General features: G+C 39.5%; 3 protein-coding genes across 3 annotated transcripts; all 3 read left to right on the forward strand.

Annotated features, from left to right (window-relative positions):
* The first annotated feature begins 85 nt into the window (after window positions 1–85).
* Window positions 86–4,467, forward strand: LOC109999087 (proteinase-activated receptor 1-like). The gene is made up of 2 exons (XM_065965857.1): window positions 86–323; window positions 1,815–4,467. Exons 1-2 carry the CDS (start codon window positions 221–223, stop codon window positions 3,152–3,154), a joined length of 1,443 nt encoding a protein of 480 aa, XP_065821929.1. The 5' UTR covers window positions 86–220; the 3' UTR covers window positions 3,155–4,467.
* A 3,029-nt stretch (window positions 4,468–7,496) lies between these two features.
* f2rl1.1 (coagulation factor II (thrombin) receptor-like 1, tandem duplicate 1) lies at window positions 7,497–10,000 on the forward strand. The gene is made up of 2 exons (XM_020654011.3): window positions 7,497–7,721; window positions 8,083–10,000. Exons 1-2 carry the CDS (start codon window positions 7,649–7,651, stop codon window positions 9,135–9,137), a joined length of 1,128 nt encoding a protein of 375 aa, XP_020509667.2. The 5' UTR covers window positions 7,497–7,648; the 3' UTR covers window positions 9,138–10,000.
* Window positions 10,001–10,785: 785 nt separating this feature from the next.
* Window positions 10,786–15,337, forward strand: f2rl1.2 (coagulation factor II (thrombin) receptor-like 1, tandem duplicate 2). The gene is made up of 2 exons (XM_020654009.3): window positions 10,786–10,962; window positions 13,310–15,337. The coding sequence occupies exons 1-2, from the start codon at window positions 10,896–10,898 to the stop codon at window positions 14,392–14,394; spliced, it is 1,152 nt and encodes a 383-aa protein (XP_020509665.1). The 5' UTR covers window positions 10,786–10,895; the 3' UTR covers window positions 14,395–15,337.
* The last annotated feature ends 463 nt before the right edge of the window (window positions 15,338–15,800 follow it).

Genomic DNA, 15,800 nt, shown 5'->3' on the forward strand with positions numbered 1-15,800 from the left:
GCTGACATCAGACGGTAGGAATGCGCGTCCGTGCTGCAGACAGGCTGCAGCTGATTGGTGGACTGGACGTTTCGGGACGGACAGACCGGACTGTGGGCGGAAACTCAAACTCAGATCTACATTCACTGCATGAAGACAGGCAGCCGAAACTCAGCAAGAAACACGAGAGGAAGAAACGCAGATTAACAACAATTAATGCTGCTTTCCTCCTGACTGTTTTATGACTTCGTTATTTGGCCGCAACATGTTTTCGATGTGTCCAAAAAGTTTGCTGTTCTTTGCTCTGGTGTGTGCGTGCGCAGCCTCGACTGGAGCCAAAAACGGTAAGAAAGCACTTTCTATTGATTTAAAACAACACTGCTGAAGCCTACACAAATGTATATTATAAGTTTGAACGAAAACCGAAAAAAAAGTCTTAGATTGTGCCTATTTTATCGGGCCTTTATATGACAGTCCAATCATCTGTAGGCCTTGAACACAATTAATCAGCAATCATTTTCATATACTACACTAAATACATCGTTTCTTCAGGTAGAAAAGTAAAATTATGACAGCTCTTTAAGTTAAATCAACATCTTTGGACTTTTTTATGCAACTTCCGAGGATAGCCTCCTTGAAGCTGTTGACTTGAGATCTTGGATGTTTTTTTTTTTGTCCACGAAACAATTAATTAACAAAAAATCAACACATAACTCAATGGAGGAGATAGTTGTTAGTTGCAATATGAATTGTGAGTGATTTCATTGTTACTGATGGCGGATTTTTAGATTGGTTTTATCTTATCAGTTTAAAAACCAAACAAACAAAAAGACCACATTATCGCAGAGAAAAGGATGACGTCATTAAACCTTGTTATTATTATTTTTAACAATTAGTCGAAAACCCAAAGATTTGTTTTTTTACAATATCAAAGAGAAAATCAACAGATATACTATCTAACAATCTGGAACCAGACATTTTTTTCAAGTGCTTAAGTCGCACCCACCCACCCACCCACTCATTTCCTTTTCCTAATTCTTCAAGTGTGACTAATGTTATGTTTTGCTAAGGTTATTGTCTGATACATGTTTGATGTAGTCCTTTCATAGACATGAACCAGATTATAAGTGCTGACATTTATAAAATAGATATAATGAAGATAATAAGGGCTGGGTTTTGGCAAGAACCTCACAATTCAATATGATTGGAATTCTTTGGGTCAATGTTTGATATCGATTTAATATTAATATCAATTCAGTTATACACATAGATGACCGAGATACCCAGATAATTCATTATGCGTTCTAAAATTCGTACATAATCATGTATGCATCATTTGTATTTGTTTTCACTGTCTTCAAAACGTATTTTACAGACGTTGTTTAGTCAAGTGGGGAATCACCGTATGGGGCGTAGGGCTTCATTACAATGGAAATAATCGATTTCAGGATTTTCTGAATCCATATTGAATTTGGGAAAAAAAATATATTGCAATGCATTGTTGAATTCTTTTTTTACTCAGGCCTAAAAAAGAATGTTTGTTTGGTTTGATGTGGTGATGGTGTCATTACACGGCCCTTTCTGCAAACGGATGTCTCTTAAGGCATCTCTTGCTGACTTTTCCTTCATGAAGTCCTTGGTTGTCTGTTAATCACTTTCTTTTAAGTCAATAGCGCAACATAATTTTTCAGAGCCAAAATGACTTATATTCAGATTTTTAGATGAGATGTTCACATCAATATAACAAGAAAAAATACAGAACAAAACAGTTGATTCATGATGGTTGAGCTTCACAACAAAAAACCTGACTCACTCATTTTACTTTCTCTTTCTAGACAGTGCATTTGGGAGGACCTTCACCTCTACTTCATATGACAGTCCAGCTTATGAGGACCTGCTACAATATATGGAACCTGATCACATCGATAAGGGTCCTGTATCTAGTCTGGGGCCAAACATAACTAACACAAGCAGTGCTAGTGGCAGTGGATATAAGGATGTTGTACCTGTTCTGAGGAAGAACAACAACCCTTTCTCCCGCCGGTTGCCATCCAACACCAGCCGGCAGGGAATCTCAAAGGAGGCGCGGCTGTTTCTAACAGGACCTGTGTCCACCGTTCTCATCCCGTCCTTCTACACACTGGTCTGTCTCATCAGTGTGCCCATCAACATCTGTGCAGTGGTGGTCCTCGCTCGGAGGATCAGGCCAAAGAAGCCGGCGGCGATCTACATGCTGAACCTGGCCTGTGCTGACCTGCTCTTTGCCATGGTGCTGCCCTTCAAGATTTCATACCACTTCAATGGAAACGACTGGATATTCGGTCCAGCCATGTGCCGTGTGGTCACCGCAGCCTTTTACTGGAACATGTACTGCTCCATTCTGCTCATAGCCCTCATCAGTGTGGACCGACTTCTCGCTGTGGTCTATCCTATTGACTCCCTGTCTTGGAGAAGTCCTAGAAATGCCATCATAGCCTGTCTAGCCGTGTGGTTTCTCTCCTTCACTGGCTCGCTGCACCTCCTCTTCACTGAACAGACGTACCCCGCTACACAGTTGAACATCACTACTTGCCACGATGTCCAACCCTCAGAGCTTTTCTGGGCCTACAAAACCTACTTCCTCACCCTCTGCTGCCTCCTCTTCTTCCTGCCCCTGATCATCACGGTGGTGTCCTACACTCGGGTGATCATGACCCTAAGCAAGGTGCCACCGGGAGTTCCAGGCCACTCGCGCAAAAGAAGAAGAGCCGTTGTGATTGCTCTTACTGTGCTGGTGATATTCGTGCTTTGCTTCACACCCTCAAACTGCTTCCTCCTCTTGCAACATCTGCAGTTCACTGAGGGGGATGCGTTGAGTCGGGAGGTCTCGGATAGCCTCTACGTGGTCTATTTGGTGTTTCTGTGTTTGGGAAGTCTGAACTGCCTCCTGGATCCTCTGGTATACTATTTTGGATCATCTCAATTCCAGAGAGAGCTATGCAGTGTGCTGAGGTGTAAGAAGATCACACAGGGCACCAGCAGAATTCAACATTCATCATCGGATCCGAGCAGATCCTCCAGCAGAACGCTTCTGAAATCCAGCCATAAAGAAAGCTCCCAAACAAACACTCCACTCAACAAAATGGACTCTTTCCAAGCAAGCCCCAGCAGCCAATACAAGAAACTTATGGTCTGAGATAAAATCAGCAGGTTTTTGTCTAGATCAGCTGTACTGTAGGTACAACAAGTTTGGATCTGCTTCAGTAGATGGCTGCAAATATAACAGTTAAAACTAGAATGTAACAATACCTTGCGATACACATGAAAGACAATTCAAATCGATCAGACAGAAAATGTATTGCGATACAAATTTTTAACCAGCTGATGGCCCTTTCTGTATTTTGCGGTGGGCACACAAGATAAAAAAAAACAGTGTGATCTAATCGCAAGAAACTGATTATTGAAACATTTTTATTTTTTTATCGTGTTGCAGCACGTAAAACAGCGCCATGTTGAGAAACCCAAGACAACAAAAAAAACATATTTAAAATGTGTTTTTGCTCATGAGTCAGAGAGATTCCTACTTTCATGGATGGTTTAAGGGTTTGGGCTGATGATAAATACATCAGAACCAGTTTAAATTATGACCGAACTTTTCAAAAACAGGAATGAAAGTGTATAATGTGTCAAAACAATTGTGAAGAAATTCAGTATCTTTGAAAAGCATCTGTGCTTCAAGGCCAGAAAACAGGCTTCACTTTTATATTTCTTAATACATTTTTCATATCTATGCTTTGAATGTATTAACTTGATGCAGACTTTTTTTAAAATCCTTTGTTTATAAATTGTTTTTAAAAGAAGTCATGAATTGACTTCAATTTAATTTCAGAAACGTCTCTGTTCTGAAGGAGGGGGCGGATACAGTTTTGTCACTGTAGGCTGCTGGCTGTTAGTAGCAACAACAAAAACAAGCACTTGTTGTGGTACTGTACTGTGTTCATCATTGGACCAAAAAAATGCCTTTCAGCTAGCATGGTCTGTGGCTCGGCTAAAGCTATGGAGCAACTCTAAAACATGTACCTTGTTATTTAGTCTCCAAAATGTGCAGACTGACTTGACAAGACTGACTTGACAGACTCTTACATGTCATTTCAGGGTCATGGAACTGCTGAAATATTCTATTTTGAAAGTAATATGAAAGTTATTCTTCTGGTTGTATGAAAGGGAAGATATCAAACCAACAGAAGTTAAAGGTTTGGTTTCATATCAACAAATGTGAAGGCGTAACAGCTTTTTTTAGTGCTGACTGAACCACAGGAAGGAAGTTGATAAGATTGGGTTGCTGGAAAACTCTGATGAACATCTGATACTATGAACCGCTTTCATGTTTCTCTGTTACCGTGTTATAAGCTGCAAATGAATCTATAAGTATTACATTAAATGGAAGGAAAGGGCTTGTAGTTATTTGTTTTATATTCTCTGTAAATATGTCGGTTAAAGATTATTTTTCACATTTAAAAATTATGTGAATGCTGTCCTAGTTTGCACATGAATAATGACCATGTTTATAACACTCATTCTTTGGAATAATAGTTTTAACTTTTTTAGCAATGTCACAGTGTTAGAAACATAAACCAACAACAGTCATGCACTGATCTAACATCCCCTCATGGTGTAGTCAGCAATGTCACACTGCTCTCTGCTGGAGGGAAATTGTAATTACTTCAGGTGTGTCAGAATTAATTTGACTGTTCTCCAGGTTATGTTGTCCTCCAGCAGGTGGTGCTATTCATTTGTTTATAAAATGTAACCTTAAGGAAGGCATCTCATTTCACTTTGTTTAAGTCTTACAGCAGAGTTATGATAATGTACAGGAACAACTAACGAAATAAATCATCTTTAAGTCTTTCAATTCCATTGAAAACAACCGTCTGAGCTGTGTTTTATGTCTCCTGTCAAATTATTTATCCTTCACATCAATGTTTGATTGTAAATGCTAATGGAAAAAATGGGATTCATTACCAAGAAGTTTCACATAAATCAAATTGATAAAAAGGGGGAAATGTACTGCAAAGGTAAAGGATCATAAAATATCAATTAATCAATCAATCAAAACGATTAAACAAGTACTGCATAATGCAATAAAGAAGCTGGAAGTTGCAAAATACTCAAGCCGAAAAATTCAAGTGGAACAGGCCGGTATAGTTTGAAAGATGGAGGATATATTGTAAATATTAGTGACTTGTCCTTCAATTTTTTTTTTACCCTATGTGTAATGCTCTATATGCAACAGCATGAAATCTATTCTTACCACTGTTTATCAACTTCATCTTTATTTTAGGTATTCGCTGAGAAATGCCTCAAATAGGCCCAAATAACTGAACTGAACTGCTGTAGCGTCAGGGAATTGATTTGAGGAACTGGACCTATGTGGGTCTGGAGTAGGGCTGGGCGATATGGACCAAAACTCATATCTCGATATTTTTTAGCTGAATGGTGATACTTTATATATATATCGATATGTATTTGCAGTGAAAACACATGGAAAAATAAACTACCTGATTGTGAATTTAAGGATTAATATTATAAAATAAAAATGTTCCTTAAATACAATAAAAGAGAGAGAGAGGAGGAGCAGGGTTAAGAGGGACAGACAGTCAGTCATCATCAGTGAGATGAGAAAAAAGTGACCTGGCACCTCTGTGATGTTGTTTTAATGCAACATAAACTATATCAATATTAACAATATTGTCTTACCCTATGTCTTGTTTGAAAATATATCGATATATCTTAAAAACTCGATATATTTCCCAGCCCTAGTCTGGAGTAGGTCTATATTAATTTTGAAGCAAAAACAGTAAGAAGTAATATAAGTACTGAAAGACTAGATGTAAGTATTTCCAGTTTAGTGTTTGTAATTGAAATGAATCTCAAATGTAGACTATAATGCAAGCAGCCTATTCTGTGAAATATAATACAAATCAACTGCAAAGTATATAGGCCAAAACAACAAGCACAATCAAATAAGTACTCATCAAAGAGATCAAAAGATTAACTCGGTCTAGTAGTGCATAGACTGTGACTATTGGTCCAGTGTCCAGTTGAACCTGAAGCACCAGAAGTCTCATACTATTAAAAAAAAAGAAGAAATTACATCAGAAATTAACATTTTTAGTCTGTATTAAACATTTCTCAGATTATAGCCTATCTCGATGGGCACACCCTGTAGTCCTACGGGTAAACTGTTTTGATAACTCATCCATTTTGATTGATAGCCTATATTCACAACACAATTTACACCATCATCATTCAAAATATCATCATTCAAAATATCTGCCTTTGAGCTCTTCAAAGGAAAGACTCCCACTTCATGTAGCCTGTCCACAATCCGAGCTATGATTTCAGACATCCAATTTTCTAACAAATATTGCCAGATATTCTCAAAGTGATTTGAAATATCCAAAATAAAAAAATGTAACTTCATTGTAACAATTTGATTGTAGACATCTGAGATGGAAGTATTTTTTTCCAATTGGGCCTACAGATATCTTCAATGTTCATTCTGGATAGGAAGTATTGAAAGCACTACAGGCCTACACATAGGCTAAATGAAAATAGTGACGTCCTTTCAGAAATAACATTATGTAGCCTATATCAATTACCACTTGCAATTGTGGATAGTAAGAATGTTATTGATGGTAGGCCTATCTATAGTTTTATCTGGAGAGGACCCCGTTTTGACTTAATGCCATAAAACAGTGATAAGTGACAGTGGTAAGAGGGAGTTTGGAAGTTAAAATAGCTTGCCATAGATCACCATATTTAGAGAACATTGGACATACAATGGAAGAGAAACCGCTCGGCCTCTATGAAAAACAACCTATCCGTCTGACAAAACTGCACTAAGAAGGAAAATATTTGTCTTTGAGACTAGTAAATAGGCTATCTGTAGTAGCTAAGGTGGAAATATTAGAAAAAACATAATCCTGAATTTAAATAAGCCTATTGTAGCATACTTGAGAAGGCTAAATATAGCGTATACCACCTACTTAATTTCCATGCATGCTTTTATCAAAAGGCCGAGAGTCCGTGTCTGTAGCCTAAGTAAACGGATATTATTGATTACAGTGCAGAAAAACAGAAACATCTAACCCAGTCATACCACCAGCCCTGCAGGTGTTATTGCCAAGAATTAGGCTACATGCACCTCACGGGAAGTGATAGAAAACGGAATAAATCTTCGGATCATATGTGATGACAAAGTATGTGAAGTTCAATAAAGATAAGTCTCCTTATTTTTCTGTTGACTTGACAAAAAAAAAAGCATTTTCATTGGCTTGTGTAATTTAAGCACCTGCAAACAGTGTTTGAGCAGATTTAAGGGTGGATGCAAAATTCTGCATAAAAGTGTGTCTGCATTGACCCATTTTGCTTTGTCCCGCGAGGTGAATGCAATTCTCAGCAGGCGTGCAGATCTCGGCATAACACCTGAACGAATCTTCCCAGGTGTGTCCCTCGTAGGCTGCGCGCGGTCACCTGACTGGATGACATCACTTTAGGTGTCAAAACCAGCAGTTTGAAGAGGAGGGCATGGTTGGCAGGAAGACAACGACGGAGAAACCGAACAAAGTCAACACCCGCGGACGTTTATCCTTGCTTATTTTATTTTCTAACCTCCAATTTGTAAGCCATGACTTTAAGGACACGACGCTTTCTGCTGTTCCTCCTGTTGTGTTGCGTGAAGACGTGCGTGTCACAGAAAGGTAAGGCTCATTTCTGTTTCTGTTCTGCTGTTTTTTTATGGTCTCGAAATAATCGCGTAAGTTACACTACTAGTGACTATGCAAAAACAAAAAGCTACAAGCGTCGAATATTGTCATTGCTTCAGTCATTGATTTAGTTTATTTATTTAGTCTTGCTGGATTTAATCATCTGTTTTTCACAGCCTAACACTTCATTTAAATGTTTTATGTAAAGTTAATGCAGATGAGTCATGCTCAAAAGCCCTGCTTACAAAGAGAATCCAGGCCAAAGTTGTCATTGTTTTGTTTGAGTTTCAGATGACTGTTTTCAGTTTGTTCCTGCATATAAACCTGCTCTACTTCTTCTTTATTTGTCACTTAGAGGATCGAGGCTTCACCGGTACAGAGACCAATGACGGGGTCTGGGTCAACACCCAGGTCCAAAAAGTCCTGAGCAGCACCCTCACGACCGTCTTCCTCCCGATCATCTACATCATCGTGTTTGTCATTGGGCTGCCAACTAATGCCATGGCCGTCTGGGTGTTCCTGTTTAGGACCAAGAAGAAACATCCATCATCGATCTACATGGCTAATTTAGCTCTGGCTGACCTGTTTTTTGTCATCTGGGTCCCTTTAAAAATTGCATACCACTTCAACGGCAACGACTGGATCTATGGCGAGGTGCTGTGCAAAGTGCTGGTGGCGTTCTTCTACGGCAACATGTACTGCTCCATCGCCTTCATTGCCTGCATCAGCGTCCAGCGGTACTGGGCCGTGGTCAGCCCGCTCTCCCAGCGGCAGAGGGACAACTGCACGGCTGTGGCCGTCTCCGTGACGATCTGGGTGGTTGTCTGGCTTGTCACCATCCCCCTCTACTTGTACGACCAGGAGGTCTACGCCACAAATCTCAAAATCCATACCTGCCATGACATCACCAGACCCAGTCAGAAGAAAGTAGCAGCGGGCTACTTCCTGACGATGGGTATCGTAGGATTTGTCGCCCCAACAGTCGTGTGCATCATCTCCTACGTCCTCATGCTCAAAGCGCTCAGGAACAGCATGGCGGACCCCAACATCGCCAAGAGGCGTCGAAAAGCGGTGGTTTTAATCGTCACCGTGCTGGTCATGTTCTTAGTGTGCTTCACCCCCAGTAACATCATGCTGCTGGTGCACTACATCCTCCTCTTGAATGAAGCTCGGCACAACTTGTATGGGTTTTACATCACCTCCCTGTGCCTGGCCAGTCTCAACAGCTGCTTTGACCCTTTTATTTACTACTACATCTCTGAGGACTTCAGGCAGCACGTGAAGAACACATTCCTGTGCAGGAGCGAGAGGACGGTGGAGAGGATGAGGGTCTCCTTCAGCGCTCTGAAGTACTCCAAGAAGAGCAAGTCGTATAGCTCGTCAGGGAAGACTGGGAGCACTGATTGCTAGTGGATTGTTTTGGTTTTACTGGGTAAATCCAGTGGGGGTTTTTTTTAAGACGTGGGCGCCATTTTTTCCTCAACATATTTTGGGATCAGAAACCGGTTTTGGAATTGCTCCAGGACATTGCCGTAGTCAGCAGCTGTAACGCCTGTAACGTGATCCCTGCAGGTAGAAAAACCTGTTTAAAGTATACTGAATACAGATACTGAAATAGATAATCTTAGCCTCTTAGCGGCAAAAAAGAGCCCTTATCTTGATCAGCTTATCTTTTATCAGGTACGATCCATTGAGGCAAATTCTGAAAACATTTCTTTACTCTTTTATTGGTCATTTAGACCCCGAAATATGGAAATAATAAAAGTAAAACTATTTCCCAGCATCCTTCTTTTAAGTTCTTCATTCTGCTCCCTTCAGGTATAAAATGAAACGGGTTTATTTTTCAAATCTGCAGTGAGGACATGGAGCAGAGTCATCTGCAGCACAGACGTCCTACCAGCTGTCTAAGTTACTGTTATTTCAATGATTGTAAATAGTCTACATTTTTTATTTTTTTAATGGCATTGATTAATAAAACTTATTTACTGCACTTTGCTGATGAAGTTTTATTTCACAGGGATATGGTTCATTTTATTTGTTACTGTTTTTAACATATCAACCTCTTAGTTCTCTGTGTTTACTGAAATGGATTCTTGTCCGAGGTTTGATGAAGTGCCAAACGTCTTTAACGAGCAACACTCGTATGTTGTATGAAGTTAAAAGCTTAACAAATTTATTTATCTGGAATGTGTGTTTTCTTTTTAAATGTTATCATTTTAACTTGTAGAATTACATTTTGAAGTTTGTCATTAAAAAGTAATTGTAAAACTAAATGTGTTTTTTTTTTTCCTCCATCACACTATCAGCTGGTTTTTAAAAGGCCTCCAAGGTTTCTTATTTCTGTGCCAAAAGTTCTTGTCTGCCTTAGACTATAACTCTAATAAAATAAATGTTCTTCCTTTTTATTGAAAGATAAATTAGTCCAGACAAAATCGGATACTTAAAATGTTCAAGAACTTTTCGTCCTGGACTCCGGAAATGTGAGAAGAGAACATTTGAGAAGAACGTTTGAAAGTTGTCAGCTTTGATTGGCAGGCAATTTGAAGAACAATTCTTATTGTGTAAAACAACTTAATCATTAGCTGGCTGCATTGTTGTGTTTTGTGCAATTATAGAATTCCATCACGTAATGTCACATTGAAGGCTTGACTGTACTTTACTCTACTAAAATATAGGCTAGGTATGTTTCCTCTTCCAAACCCCAAACATCTATTTATGACACACTTTCACACTTCCTAAAGAGGGAAGTAGGCTATTCTATGTAATGTTAGCCTATCTATTTTGTTATACTAGTAATTTATACTAAAATGGCAGTCAAGAGCCCTCTTTTCATTTTCAAGTAAAATAATTTGTAGCTGAAAATTGGGAAATATTTTTTTTTCTCTGATGTGGTCTGTTTTTAAATCATAAAATATCGAAAAGGAAAAAAAAAACATACTTTGATTTATTGTCTGTGTTTGAGCTTTACTCAGAAACTGGAATGCAACGTGATGTCTGGTAAATGAGTGTGCGTGGTAGGCGGGGGCATGGGTGACGTAGACAGCGTGCGAGCAGGTAGTCTCGGGGTGTGTCCCTCACTGTTGTAGCTGTTTAGTCGACATATAAGAAGTTGTTGGACGGGAGACTGTAAAAGTGCAGAGAATCTGAGAGCGTCGAAAATTCTCAGCCATGGATTCTACTCGTTTATTGTCGCTTCTGTTAATATTTTGCTGTGTTTCTGCCGTCAACGCCACAGGTAAGGTCGTAACTTCCTCCGTGTGATTAATGTTTCTCGGAGCGAGGTCGTTTACATACCAAACCAGTGAGGCTCATCTGAAGGGAGTCTCATCTGTGTGGAGAGCTTTTTGGTTTAAGCCATGTTTAAATGATAAATGTGTAGCTTTTGCAAGTGTAACAAATAACCTTCGTTCAAATCTTCATTTGTTGTTTAACCTTCAATAATGGTCGGCTCCTAAACAGACTGGGAGGGGGGAATGTAGCCTCTGCGTTACTTACTGTTCAAAATATCCCATTAAGAGTAGGCTATGTTATAGATTTACACAATCAAACCATGTTTTTATATGTATTTAAACATTTTTATTTAGGAGGGGGGTTACAAGTTGGTGGCTCACAATGAAAACAGAAAGTCAAACATGTCTATTCATTAGGCAGCCCAAAAATAAAATAACAAATGTGGAACTAACTAAATAATTTGTTTCTTCCAAACCTCCTGAGATAAAGAAAACGACCTTAATTCCCCTTAACTTCATTATAATTTGATTCTTGTGTACAAGAGTTTATATTGTCTTTAAAGTAAAATAAGATATTGTCTTATTTACCTTACTGTGGTTTTTTGCATAGATGTTGTCACTAGGGTTACAACACAGGCTTATTTCAAGCTGAAATGTATCTGTTAGGTTTTTTTTTTTATCTTCAATCATCTAGCCTTATAAGTGTCAGAAAATATTGAAAATCTGCTGTTTCCAGAGCCCTAGGCAAGGACATTTTGAAGTAAGTTCCCAGCAGCAGTCCTAGAATCTGAAACTTAAAGGAACAGTAATAATTTAAAAGTTTTTATGAACATAATGGTTTGGCTAAAATATTGGTACCAAGGGTGTCAACCTTTTTTGTTAGGCTACTTCAACACTTTTCAATATCTTGTATTTTAGGATACAAACTAAAAAATGTGATGATCAAAAGTATCAAACTTTGTACAAAGTAGTACTGAAGCTTTAAATATAAGCACAGATCTGTTGAGATATTTTTAACCTAAAGCTGCTGTGAGTGAGGGGAAGTAGTGGTTATGGTTGAGCATACCACAACATGCAGGATAAGCGAAACCTCAGTGAACAAGTTTATAACCTTTTAACCATCGACCAGTTTTTAACCTTTTTACAGAACCAGTGCGCCATGGACTGATTCACACAGAGCTTTAACTTTACCATCACTTACCGATTCGAAGCAGTGAATCTTTACAATCCAATCCAACTTTATTTGTTAAGCACTTCAAAACAACCACAGTTGACCAAAGTGCTGTACAGAAGAATAAATAAAATACGTAACAGCTCACATGAGATAAAAGAAAACTACATGTGAAATACAGAATCAAGTTGGTGGTTTAAATTCATAGGTTGGCAAATACTGACATATCTCAAAAGTGGAGATACAAACGTTATGTCGATGTCTCTTACAAATAGACAGAGGGCAGAAAAGGTTACACTATCTTTTCCTCAAAAGTACAAATACATTTACAATGGTTTAGATATGTAAACATGGTAAATGTATATGTGCTGTTAAGACAGTGTGAAAGATTATTAACAATTAGAATTGACCCAATATTTGGTTCCTATGACGTCTTTTTTTAGTTCAGTTGCAGAAAAACGGATATCGTTTGATGTGTCGTATCGGAGTTTAAAGTCTTTATATGTGATTTTTCACACTTAAATATAATATAAATCAAGTATATCCTCTGAAAATAACTCTGTGAGTCATGACTGTCTACAATGGGTGTAACACCCGAGTCCCACTGTCTGTGATGTTTTCAGAGTTTTCAGAGTCCTATCTTCAGTTTGTTTACATCGCCAGGACGGCCGGCTGACTCCTCCCCTCGTGTATAGAAGTTGTTTAATTGAGGGACTAGAGAAAAGAAGAATAACATACTGTACTCACTGCTTAACTGTGTTTCTAGATCACGCTCATTTCAGGTAAATTTACATGCAGTGTGAAGATACCAGCATAATAAAGATAATAGTTAAAAATAAAAGTTGTTTTGGTTTCATGCTGGTGCTCAAGGGCGACATCTACTGGATCAAAAAATCACATATAAAGCCTTTAAAATGCAGGTATCGTGACAAACCTACTCAGTACACGATTGGGTTTGTCCAACAATTTAAACACAACAATGATTTTTAACTTCACAGACTTTAAAATAATGGAAGAGGCAGTGTGATATTTTGGAAACTTGATTTTATTTAACTTAATTTGGATATTTAAGGTTTGCCTTGATTATCTGATCGTCCCAAATTAGTAAATTAAGTTTTGTCAATTGATGAGTCAATATTTTATTTTCAGCCCTGATTAATATAATATATATATTTTTTTAGGTAAAGGACGAGGATTCATCGGATACCCTGAGGACTCGGGACTGGTTGTGGTACACCAGACGACGGTTGACATACTGAAGAGCAACCTCACCACCGTCTTCATCCCGATCATGTACATCATCGTCTTCGTGATTGGACTTCCCGCCAACGGCATGGCCATCTGGGTGTTCCTCGTCCGGACAAAGAAGAAGCACCCGTCCTCGATCTACATGGTCAACTTGGCTCTGGCTGACCTCCTCTTCGTCATTTGGACGCCCTTAAAAATCGCCTACCACTTCAACGGCAACGACTGGACGTACGGCGAGCCGCTGTGCAAAGTCCTGGTGGGCTTCTTCTACGGGAACATGTACTGCTCCGTCCTCTTCATCGCCTGCCTCAGCGTGCAGAGGTACTGGGTCGTCGCTCACCCGCTGTCCCAGCAGAGGAAGAACAACAAAGTCGCCGTCGGTGTCTGCGTTGCCATCTGGGCGTTCGTCTGGCTCACGACAACGCCGCTGTACCTGTACGACCACACGGTCCGGCTCAAAGACCCCAACATCACCACCTGCCACGACGTCAACGTCATCAAAGACATCCAGAATCCGTTCCCCTCTGTCCAGCTGCCCTATTACTACTTCATCTTCATGGGCATGGTAGTGTTTCTGGTCCCGTGCGTGATCATCGTGGTGGCGTACGTTCTGTTACTGCGAGCTCTCGGTCACAACATGGACGACAGCGCGGCGGGGAAAAACCGCCACAGAGCCGTGGTGTTGATCGTCACCGTCCTGATGACGTTCCTCGTCTGTTTCATCCCCAGTAACATCATGCTGGTGGTGCACTACTCCCTCCTCAAAGACGGAGTCATAAACAACGGCTACGGATTCTACATCTCCACGTTGTGCCTGGCGAGTCTGAACAGCTGCTTCGACCCGTTCATCTACTACTTTGTGTCCGAGGACTTCAGGGACCACGTGAAGAACACCCTGCTGTGCCGGAGCAGCAGGACCGTGGAGAGGATGAGGGTCTCCTTCAGCTCCATGAAATACTCCAGGAAGAGCAAGTCGTACGTGTCGGACAGCGGGAACACACAGAGCAGCAGCTGTTAGGGCCGGCAGAGACTCCATCAGGCCTGCCTGTGCTTGTACAGTAATCACACAGATCTTGCTCTATTTGCAACTCAGAAGAAGAAATAAAATGGACATAAGCCATCAGGCAGAACCAGGTAACCTCAATGAACTTTAAAGAGCTGATCTGGTCTTCTTAAAACCCTCAGAGTAACTCAGAGTAAACTCAGAGTACAAGAGCTGCATGTGTGCTCCAGCTTTGGTCAGTAAGTTTTTTTTAATTGTTTTTGCGTTACAGAAATACAGTTTTGGAGCCAAACCAACTGTTTAAAACACAAAATGAACAAACCATTAGAGGCAACAGTGAATCAGCAATGTCTTTAATATGGATTGTAAAATGACTGATTTTGTCAATGGAGTCTGGTCCCTCTGGAGTGAGTGATGAGTCCGCTGTATCTGGTTTGAAAAAGGGTGTTACATTTAAAGAAAATTATCTTTTTTTTTTTTTTATCAGGAAACAAATTTGTTACGTTGTCAGATATTGGTATCTTTTACACATTTAGTTTCCAAAATATCATAAAAAGAGTGGGGTCTGTGTTTGTGAGTACCGATTTTCCCCTTTAGATGTGAAGATGGATGTGTTTGGATGAGAGCAGAGTACGTTTTAAAGATGTATATAACGTCATCATGAACTGCTGTTGAGTGTTAAATGTGAAGAATAAATGCATATTTTAGTTTTCTGTGTTTATATATAGAGAGAGAGAGTGTGACTGAACTATCCTTTCCCCTTCCTTGTATTTTGACTGACTCCTTGCCTGCACTGAAGACCATTTAATGATAAAGGGCAAGTCATGACATTGTGTATTTAATATTCATTCTGCTTTTTAATCTGTCAGCAAACTCTTGTCTTTTTAAACAGCTTGTGAAAGATGAAACTTGGTTTATTGTTACTTTTTAAAAATAAAAATATATGATGAGACAACAACCCCGTGCAGTTTCTGTGATACTTCTTTATTATTGCGCAACTGATGAAACTTCCTGACTCACCGTCCTGGCAGACGAGACTCATCGTCATGGATCCTTCTACCCCGACTTGTGGAAATGTTTGGAATTCATGGAATGTGTGGTGCTGGTTTTTGTCATAAAGTGGACCAGTCTTTCTTTTTTTTTGTTCACTATGTTGTTTAATATGCTGTTTGTTTGTTTTTTTAATGAAGGATGAACAGGAAAGAAATTCAGTCAACTTGGAGAGGGTTGAAGAATTTTCAGGGCATGATGAGGCATGTCAGTGAGGTGAACCTAAACTGGTTTTCTTCCCCCTCTTTTCAGTGTCAGGCCTCGTTTCACCTACATATGATACACTGGAAACATTCCCCAGGCATCCTTTTATCATCTTTTATTTTTCTCTTAAAGCTCATGCAGTCGAGCAAGAACTAAAATATATATAG

Source organism: Labrus bergylta, chromosome 17 (genome assembly GCF_963930695.1).
Source record: "Labrus bergylta chromosome 17, fLabBer1.1, whole genome shotgun sequence".
Lineage (NCBI taxonomy): Eukaryota > Metazoa > Chordata > Actinopteri > Labriformes > Labridae > Labrus > Labrus bergylta.